A 10727-nucleotide genomic window follows, 5' to 3' on the forward strand; every position below is an offset into this window, starting at 1 on the left:
TGAAGGATACCAATCCTTTCATGTCGAAACAGTTTTCTGTACCACAGTGGAGTGAAGGGTACTTTTTTGTCGATGACAACTGAGGAACAAACACAAAGAGGTCTGTGTAACGCCTTGATTCCCCGAACCTAAAAAAAAATAAAAAGAGCAATGTTGTGTCTGAGAAGAAGCACCATTATCTCTCTCTATCTCAACATTTTACCCTTTGATAGTCAATGATCATGCAGACTTTCTTAATTTTACTGGATTCCCTAATTGCATTCAGTCACAGCAAAGACCTGTTGTACATTTAAATAAAATAAAAAAAAATCCAAATATCATGAAGACATCCTATTCTCTTGCTATCTTAAAATTTTGTGTTTCATTATAAAAAAATGCAATTGCCTCAGTCGGTGATTCTCGACTGGTGGATCGGGACCCAAAGGTTGGGTGGTGGACAGGTTATAAAAACATCACCGGGGGGGGGGGGGGGGGGGTTCTCAGTTTACAATGCTACCAACATATAACGTTTCACGGTTAGGAATGGTGCGCAACTGACTAGTTTGGGCAGCAGTGTGCAAACGCGTGGACATAAGAATGCAAGCTCAGTAACTGCCATGTTTTTCATTTGATTGTTTTACATTTATAGCCTGGAAATGTTCATCAACCTAACCCCCCGGTTTTAGGTTTTTGCTTTCCATGGCAGAGTTCAGTCCAACAATTTATTTTTGTACAAATGTGTCCATCCTCAGTTTCTTTATAAGGGGCTTCGAAAGACACGTTCATATTCACATGAAAGCATTTTTAGTTATATTTGAAAATAAATGCCTTCAAAGGTTATTTTTGACAAATACTTTTTCTTTATTGTTCTTCACTCCTAAATATAAATAAATCAGGTAAGAGTGGGTCGCAATGTGCTGAAAGTAGAAAAATGAAAACCCAGGGTCACAACAGTTGAAAACCACAGGTCTAAATTTACAAGCTTCATAAAGATTAACAGTTGATTGCTTGTCTCAGTCACTTTTTACATGACAAACCTGAGCAAAGATAAAGGCTCAATGTTGCAATACATCGGACAAGTGTATATGAAATAGAATGAAACACTGGAGTGCCATTGTGCAGGATAATTGTACATAATCATGTCTTTTGTGAACCTCTGTATTAAGTTATGCAAATGAGAATGAGAACTGCAAAATGACACATGGCATTTGAATCCAAATATAATCGACCAAATTCTGTGTCAACTCTGAAGTGTGGCAAAAAAACATTATTCAGTAAATGTGTAGTATGAGACAAATTCAGATGAAACTGTAGTTGCCGTTTCACTCACTCTTCTCCAACAGAAGCTCGTTCTGTTTGGTCTGCTCTCATTTTGTTCACTTGTCCTTCTGGGTCCAGTCGGACTATATTAGTCGGGTATGATCTGCCTTCTCCTCGAATCAGTGCCAACGGTATTAGGTTCTTGTTCCTGCATGCTTCTTTTCTGATTGGCTCCCGTGTGCATTTTTCCCCTCCCCCTCTCTTTATAATTGCCCATGACTTAACATGTTTCTATGGCACTCCATGTACCTATTTAGACGCCTTTAATACCTCAAATTAGGCACACAACTATGCAGAAACACACACCCTAAGTCTCAAACATGGGCACGTCGGTTATTATTTACTCTGCTTTCACAATGTCAGAACGGAGGATCAACATAGACACGAAGAGGAGACACATGAGTGCGTTCTTTTGTTCAGACTTTATTATGAAAGGTTACAAGCAAGTAGGACAAAACTCGACTGTACAACATGAGCAAACCAGAGAAATTTGGTTAACATCTGAACTGCATGGAAAAGGTTCATCAACACCTCAATGTGAAGTGAGAATTTGCTCTTGGACATTGAAGAGAGTGGAAAATGGGCAAATGAAAGAGGTAGTCATGCTTGTGGAGGACACCATTCATAAAACGGAACAACATTTACATATTTCAATAACAAAATAAGCATTTATGTGCTGTCAAACTAGATGCTTGAATGTTTGTTTGTCGTGAGAGTTTGTGTTAAATAGGCGGACTTTGTGTTACATGACAGCAGCTGATTGACTTGAACCTGTGATTCACTTGCAGAATCACTTGTATGTTATTTACAAATTCTTGTCAGAGGCCCGAATATATTTACATACAGTGTATGTACATATTAAGTTATTTGTTCTGTTGACTTAGCTGGTGTGTCTGTTGACAAGTGTATGCTATAAATTAACATCAATTGTTGAGGTAAGAAGTATGTTGTGTTTTGTTGAGGCTTGTACCAGATTCCTTGGAGATATAGCATCTAGTTCTCCATGGGCATTATCCACAATATTAGGTACACTTGGGCAATAGGATGACGTCACAGGAAACTAAAAAAAAATGTTTAGTTTTTATAAAAATAATATTCATTCATTCATCTTCCGAACCGCTTTATCCTCACTAGGGTCGCGGGGGGAGCTGGAGCCCATCCCAGCTGCCTTCGGGCAGTAGGCGGGGGACACCCCGAATTGGATGCCAGCCAATCGCAGGGCACACAGAGACAAACAACCATGCATGCTCACACTCACACCTAGGGACAATTTGGAGTGTTCAATCAGCCTGCCACGCATGTTTTTGGAATGTGGGAGGAAACCGGAGGACCCGGAGAAAACCCACGCAGGCCCGGGGAGAACATAGGGAGGCCGGAGCTGGAATTGAACCTGCTACCCCTGCACTGTGAAGTCGACGTGGTAACCACTGGACTACCGGGCCACCCCTACAAAAGTAATAATGCTCCATTTTGATCAGATACTGTCAGTTGTTTGTGTAGTTTCACTTTGAACAATATAGAAACTCAATCTGAGACATGACATAACACATCGCATCACATATCCTATTAAAGCTGCCCGAAGAGCACTTTCAAGATCTATGATCATTTTGTAAATATGTCCTGGTATGATGATAGTCTCTGCTTCTTATTAAAGTCACATTAGCACAAAAACACTTGATTTGGTTTCATGGCGGTTTACAAGTTGCACTTCCGCTACACTTTTGTTAGGACTGTCTCAGAACTCTTGATGCATATAATAGACATAGCTCAACAGCCACTCAACTGATTAACTTTTTTTAAACAATTGAACTTCTGGGAAGTACTAATATCAATATCCCTGACTAAACCAACCACAATCAATTGTACCTAATATTAGTCTCAATCATCCTATGTCATCCACGGCAACAAAATGCATATGAAAAACAGTCAGTGAGTTGAGAGGGCAAGAAAATCAATCCACTTGTTATCGAATACCCCGCCCCTTCAAAAGAAAATGATCGTTCTGATCATTGTGCACACAGAATGACCAGATAAGAATGACCTTTTACCTCATATGACATAAACACGTAAATGTATCCACAAGTGGTTAGCACATCGCTGATGAGGTTTGGGGTTTGATTCTTGACTTGGGACAAGTGGTATAGAAAATGGAGGGGTAGATAAACTGTACCCACTCAGAAGCAAAACATGGGGTAGCATGACAAAGAAACAGTCTTTGTCGTTGAAATTACCTCGAGAAACATTGTTCAATTGTTTGTGTACACTTATAAATATATTTAAAAAACACGATTTTTAAATATATATATTTTTTAATTCCAAGAAGTCCTGCGTGGGTTTTCTCCGGGTGCTCCGGTTTCCTCCCACATTCCAAAAACATGCATGGCAGGTTGATTGGACGCTCTAAATTGTCCCTAGGTGTGAGTGTGGGCGTGGATGGTTGTTCGTCTCTGTGTGCCCTGCGATTGGCTGGCAACTGATTCAGGGTGTCCCCCGCCTACTGCCCGAAGACGGCTGGGATAGGCTCCAGCACCCCCCGCGACCCTAGTGAGGATCAAGCGGTTCGGAAAATGGATGGATGGATGTATTGGAGAGCGTAATAGTTTCGTGCATGTTTTTTTCCCAGTTACATTCTGTATGTGTTTCATATACAGTCCTCATCCTCAAAGTGTGTTTTTTGCAAAACCTTCACGTGTCGCTCGTAGATCTTCAGGGCGGGGCCAAGTCTGATTGACAGGCCAGTCAAGACGTCATTACGCTGCATGAGGAGAAGGGACTTCCCATCGATTTCCTACAGAGAGCAACGGCCAGGTACAGGAGTTGGGCAGGCAGAAGTATCTTGTACATAAAATGTGCAACTGTTAAATCGGTCTTTGCCGCCCCCTAGTGTTAAAAAGGCATCATCACCTGTGTTCCAAAGGCGGTGGCCTGCTCAGGGAAACCTGCTATGGTAAAATAAGTGACCACATCCGACACAGTCCAGTCCGCTGGGCTACCCCTGGCCCCTTCCATCTTATGAAACCTACAAATTGAAAAAAATCAATCAATGAAATGAATGGCATCAATTAATTAGTGTTCCCCTGCTATATCGAGGTTCATTGTTCACGCCCCTGCTGTCTTGTGGCAGACCATTCACATGCATGTAAGTGTGACTGGTTGTGTGCCCTGTGATAAATGGTGACTACTCTACTCATGACCCTAAACAGGATAAGAGGTAGAAAAAGAATGGATGGGAAATGATTGTGCTCACCCTCCATGACTGACTTGTTCATCGTTCATCCCTTGTTCTTCAGACAGGCCAGGGTCTCTCGGGGAAGCGGTGGGTGTGAGCAAACATGACGACACGCCTGCTTCTGGCTTACATTCAACACCTACCCCCCCCACACACACACACAAAGTTTGATTCCCTGCTCTTGTTGTAACCATCAATGTATACACACACGCACGCGCGCACGCACGGATACGCACACACGCAGAGGAGAGACGAGCTCACCGTTAAAGCCTGACTGGGTGTGCTGGGTGTGGATCTGACTCTGCGTGTAAAGAAAATATTTAAATTATTGACTTAAACCAATTTCGTTCAGTTACCATTTGGACAAACGGTGAAACAGCTGAAATGCGAAACCACGCATATGTAACGTCCTTGATAAGTTAAACCAGGGTTAACCAACCTTTTTGAAAGTGACAGCAACTTCTTGGGTACTGATTAGTGCCAAAGGCCATCTAATTTATGCACACTTCCAAAATAGCAAATTTGCTCAAATTATGTTTTATATTGTTATTCTTAATAATTACTGAAGACAATCTTCACGTTCATGATTTCTCACAATAATTAGGAAACAGAAAAATATCAATACAATGTCTGCCAATGTTTACATATTCAAATAATCATTTTGACCACATTGCTAGGAAATCAACCACAATGTCACATCACAGCATGAACATGTTTCCTTTACTACAGTGGACCACCGAATACACCTCAACACCATTTGCGGATGTTTTCAATATTCTTATTTCATTATTAATACAAATGTTTTTGTTCATTTTTCTCTTTGTTTTGGATTTTTCTTCGAGGAGCAAACCATTTTTTTTTTTGCGGAAAACGTATATTGGAGGTTGTAAGCATTTTTGCAAAACGTCTCGGGTTTACAAAAAAATTGTTTTGTCCCCCAGTGCATCTCACTGAAAAGAAATTACACGATGTAGTTATTTTGTTGTTTGCTTCACACCCTGTGTTGGTAGGTTAGGAATTGGATCTTTTAAACATTCATTGAGAAATTTATTATGAAAAATAAAATATATTAAGAGCATGTATTTTATCCATCAATTCATGTTTTATTTTGAGAATGTGGGAGGAAACCAGAGTTCCCGGAAAAAAACCCACGCAGGCACGGGAAGTACATGCAAACTCCACATAGGAAGGGCGGAGCAGGAATCGAACCCTGCACCTCTGCACTATGAGGCAGACTAATAAAATCAATAAAAACATCCAAACGATTCATTGATCGGTATGTGACTGTAAATCTCTCTCCTGTCCATCCATCCGTGTTCCAGATTGCTAATACGGTTAGTGTTTTGGGGAGCTGCAGCCTATCTCACTTGACTTTGGGAAAAAGGCAGACTATACACCACGGCCAGAAAATCACAAGGCACCAACAAAAACTGACATTAATTCACACGGAGTTTCGCAAAGTCACCGAGTAGGGCGATTGTCTGAAGTAAGGACTGTATTTCTAGCGGTTTACCTGCACATCCATAAGTGGCTGATCAGGTGTGGCAGATCTTTCTTCCACATAGGCTGTGAAGCACAGCGATGGAGGAGGACCCAAACGACGTGAAGACTCGGTCCTACTGAGAGGATCCACGACTGAGAAGGCATCGGCGCCAATAGGGGAGGATGAGCAAATAAACATTTGCCGCACGGAGATGAGATCACCAAACAGTTTGAACTGTTATTTACCAGCCACAATATTAGATACACCTGCACGATCTAATGAGACCCAACGCGCATATAAAAGCTCATCCTTGACTGCCATTGTCAGAGAGGTATTCGCTGAAAATATCTGCATTAGAGTAAAGCGAAATCATACCGAGAGGTGGATCTGTTCGATTTCGAACTTGAGATATACACTAATAACTTGAATAGTATTACCTGTAACCTCTCCATGGGACGCTGTACAGTTCTACATCACTGTATGCGTACTGATGTACTGTACATGTTTTAAAATGAGTACTTGTCTGACGGTCAATCAAAACCAAGTCACATTTTTTTAGCGGCAGCAATTGTTATTAATCTTCTACATGGGATCTCGTTAGTTTGTGCAGGAGGGCAGGGACAGCCAACATACTAAAATTATGAGAAAATGCCTTTATTAAACGATGAACTTAATTATTCTTGAAATCTGTCAAAAAAAAAGCCACCTCTGTCATGATGTAGATGATGACCGAGGCTCTCCTCTTCCGACGTTTTCTCGCTATCTTCACTGGTTTTCCCAACCAGGGTTGCTGCGGTTGTCATGGTGACCAATGATTGTCCTCTTTCCTCATTAGAACTCCTGGGATCCTCCTCATCCTCACTGTCCTCCTGCACACCATCGTCTTCACTGGCTTCTTCTATCGGCTCAATGTCCTGAAGAGACGGCAAGTGCAGCATCGACAAGGGGTTAAAAAAAAAAAAGAAGACTTGCTTGGACTTCACCAATTGTGGCTCCAATTTGGACCAGAATGTGAAGATAAAAGATTGTACTGCTAAAACCAAGCATGTCTCATTCAATCTTTTTAAAATATTATATTTTTAAGGTGGGCGGCCCGGTAGTCCAGTGGTTAGCACGTCGGCTTCACAGTGCAGAGGTACCGGGTTCGATTCCAGCTCCGGCCTCCCTGTGTGGAGTTTGCATGTTCTCCCCGGGCCTGCGTGGGTTTTCTCCGGGTGCTCCGGTTTCCTCCCACATTCCGAAAACATGCATGGCAGGCTGATTGGATGCTCTAAATTGTCCCTAGGTGTGAGTGTGGGCGTGGATGGTTGTTCGTCTCTGTGTGCCCTGCGATTGGCTGGCAACTGATTCAGGGTGTCCCCCGCCTACTGCCCGGAGACGGCTGGGATAGGCTCCAGCACCCCCCGCGACCCTAGTGAGGATCAAGCGGTTCGGAAAATGGATGGATGGATGGATATTTTTAAGGTACGTACACCGTTGTCATTATTTTATTGTACATTTTATTTTTATTTTTTTTCCAAATGCCCCTGTAATTGATTTATTCTCTGTTCAGGGTTTAAATCCCAAATCAGGCATTCTTGGGTGGAGTTTGCACATTCTCTTGCACGTGTTTTCTTCGGGTGCGCTTGCTTCCCCTTAAAATTCCCAAAACATGCATGATAGGCTGAGCGAGTACTCTAAATTGTCCTCAGGTTTTCTATATGTGCTCTACAATCGACTGGTGACATGAATGAGGATAAGAGCTATGGATAACTTGATGTACGAACTTAGTTATTATTATTAATAGTAGATGGTAGTGTCATGGGAGCATAAATTAATTTTACGTACATGGAGAAAGGATGAGATGTCCTTGTCTTTTTGAAAATGGGACACTTGTGTTAAGTATTTCACTGTCTATTGTTGGTTGTTTTGTTTTTATTTTCATGCTTCAAATCAACGTCCAAATCGAATGACTGTAAAATAAAGAAATAAATACATAAACTTCTCTAACCAACGTGTGAAGACGTCACGCTGTGGGAGTGGAGAAAGGGAGGAGGAGAACAACGGTGATACAAAGGGCTGTATGATGATGACAGGAACTTGGGAGAGACGGGGATGGCGAGCAAAGTGACCGCTTGCTTGATGCAAATTAACAGACGGAGCGGGGTCGGCTGGTCACAACCACGACGACCAATCTTGAGAGGGAAAAGGACACGTGACTGATCTCACTTCCAAAGAAGAACTCGCTCGTGCACGCGCCATGCAGAAAGGCGCTCACAACATGCGCGCGCGTTTTTTCTTCGGGAGCCGCTCCTGAGCTGTCACCAGCAGCTTTTGTGCTTGAAGCACAAGCAAAACCGGCCAAATCCACGCCTGTCCAATAAACATGTCTCACTATAATTAACGAGAAACAAACATTTCCATTATGCAGCAGTATCTTTTGTTTTCTTTCTTTCTTTTTTTTTTTTTTTTTTGGATTGGTTTAAGTGGAACGCGTTATGTTGCAATGTGCACGATCTCGACCAGATTTTATTAATTTAACAGCAGACAGCGCTTCACCGCGCCGCGCGGGCCCGGACGTGTTGCAAATGTTAAGTTCGTGTCGCCCACCTTTATCGCGGGCTGCAGCGCGCTCTTTGCAAGACTCTCAGCGGACGCCTCCGTCGTCGTCGTCGCCCCCCTGGGAGGAAGAGTAATGTTCCCGCAGCGGGTCGTGCGCAGCCTGCCGCTGACCACCTCTCTCTCCATGCCCACTTTGACTTCGGCCCTGGTCAGCTTCTCCTCGAAGAGACGCTCCTCCTGGCTGCTCAGACAGCCCAAAATCTCCTTGAGCCCCGGCGGCTTCACGGGGCCTGTGCCATCGGCGGCGGCGGTCCCTCGGTGGCTCCTCTCCGACAGGCTGCGGACTGAAGCCACAAGCCGGTCGCCCAGGTCCGAGTTAGATTCGGTGCCCGCTCCCTCCACTGGAAGTTTGGGCTGCGGGGCCACTGTGTGTTTGCGTATGCTGGCGCATCCTGCGCAAGTTTGGTTGCGGGCGTCATCCCCGGACGGACTCGGCTGCATGTCTCCCCCAAGTGCATCGTCGCGGCCGGGACCGGGACGCACTTCGTGTGCTCCCGTGGCTGCACTTGTTTTCTCTCGCTCTATGAGGCGGGCCGCCGCCCCGTCGCCACCGATGCTCTCGTTTCCGCTCCTCGGGCTGGGGGGAGCGCCGCGCTTCTTGCTGGCCGCTGCATGCTGAGACGGGCTGGGCTCCGAGTCGTCCTCCTGGTCGGTGAAGCTGAGCGCGCTGTCGCCGTTGTTGTTCACAGGGTCTTCACTCTTCTTTCTGCTTTTCCTCTGCACCTTGGCCGCGTTCCTGTACGAGATGGAGCCCTTGTAGCTAACTTTAAGCACAGTCTGCTCTTGGATCAATTTTTCCAGTTCTGCCCTGGTTCGGTCCGGGTCTGACCCGTGTCGTCTCCGAACCATTCGACAAATCCTCTCCAGATCCGGACGCGCTTTTCGCGAGCGGAGAGAGTCAATTGTTTCCAGGATCCACTCTCGGTACTTGTTGGGTCCGGACATGTTCTCCTTGGGGTTCGGCCTGAGAATGTGTGAATTCGTTGTTCCTCAAGTGGCGCTGCTGTGTGAAAGCTGGAAGCGGAGTGCGACTCCCCGGCTGGAGGACCGCTACGGAAGCCCGCTCGGCACTTCGCCGATCGTCGGCCACAATGTGCGCTTAAGGTGGACCGAAGATGGCGCTCGCGACGGCATTTAAGGTGGAATTGTCTCGCTTTTGGCGCATCACAGCCACGTTCTTTGTTCACCGTGTCATCGTGTGGAGTCCACGGTGGATACACAAAGACTGACGCACGCTACGCGCGGTGGGCTGCGTGTGCGCCGCGTGGTGGTGGGGAAAGACGCTCAAGAGATGTGCGGGGTGGGGGCGCTCCCCCGCCCCGCCGCCCCCACTAGGTTCCGCAGGCGGCTGCACTGTTAGAGACGAAGAGGACGACTGACCTTTAAACTACAATACCATCATTGGAGGGGGCAAAAGTACTCCCAATCTGTACTTATAGGCACAAATAGGCTACAGATATACGTGGGTGAAGACTGACTAAAGGTCAAATTAGGAGTGCTAGGTTTAACTAGTTAAGAATAATAATTATTAATAACATTTATTACTATTATTATTAATGATTATTTTTACTGTTCATTTTACCCATGTTCGCTTTGATAATTTATCAATTACTATGGAAAATATATAAAAATATACAATAAAAATAATTATTTGTGAATAATTAGAATTACGGTATACATTATAAGTCATTTCCATCTTTTATATTATTCCCGTTCACATTTCAAAAATATAAAGGCCAGCCCACATTGGCTCAGGCTTTTAAACTAATGTGTTTCCGGAAGATTATTGGGATGTAACTAACAAAACAACATCCACGACGTTAGCTAATGACAACTCAAACAAATCACCTTAACTGTCATGTGTTTCCCATATAACACTGAGAATTTCTATAGGCTGGCACGAGCCAATTAACACTTGCGCAGAGAATCATTTGTCATGCTGACAACATCAAACAGTTTTCTGAAGCAAGACCACAGGTGGGGAATATTTTGCTTGTCCAAATCTGTTGCATCATTGTTGTTAATGTGTCTTAGTTCAAGCATGAGTGGTTTGCAAGTGTGCATGCGCACAGAAACAAGTATTGTGCACCAAATTCAACTGTGTCGCTGTGCATT

At 44.3% G+C, this 10727-nt stretch overlaps 1 protein-coding gene across 1 annotated transcript; it reads right to left on the reverse strand.

Moving 5' to 3' along the window:
• Positions 1-3866: 3866 nt before the first annotated feature.
• On the reverse strand, positions 3867-9827 carry samd1b (sterile alpha motif domain containing 1b). Its single transcript, XM_086120125.1, has 7 exons — positions 8601-9827; positions 6718-6925; positions 6042-6163; positions 4790-4829; positions 4547-4667; positions 4204-4318; positions 3867-4087 (listed from the first exon to the last, which is right to left on the reverse strand). Exons 1-7 carry the CDS (start codon positions 9555-9557, stop codon positions 3941-3943), a joined length of 1710 nt encoding a protein of 569 aa, XP_085976251.1. The 5' UTR covers positions 9558-9827; the 3' UTR covers positions 3867-3940.
• Positions 9828-10727: the final 900 nt, after the last annotated feature.

This window comes from Hippocampus guttulatus, chromosome 9 (genome assembly GCF_054856545.1).
Source record: "Hippocampus guttulatus isolate MCC_2025c chromosome 9, RoL_Hgut_1.0, whole genome shotgun sequence".
NCBI lineage: Eukaryota > Metazoa > Chordata > Actinopteri > Syngnathiformes > Syngnathidae > Hippocampus > Hippocampus guttulatus.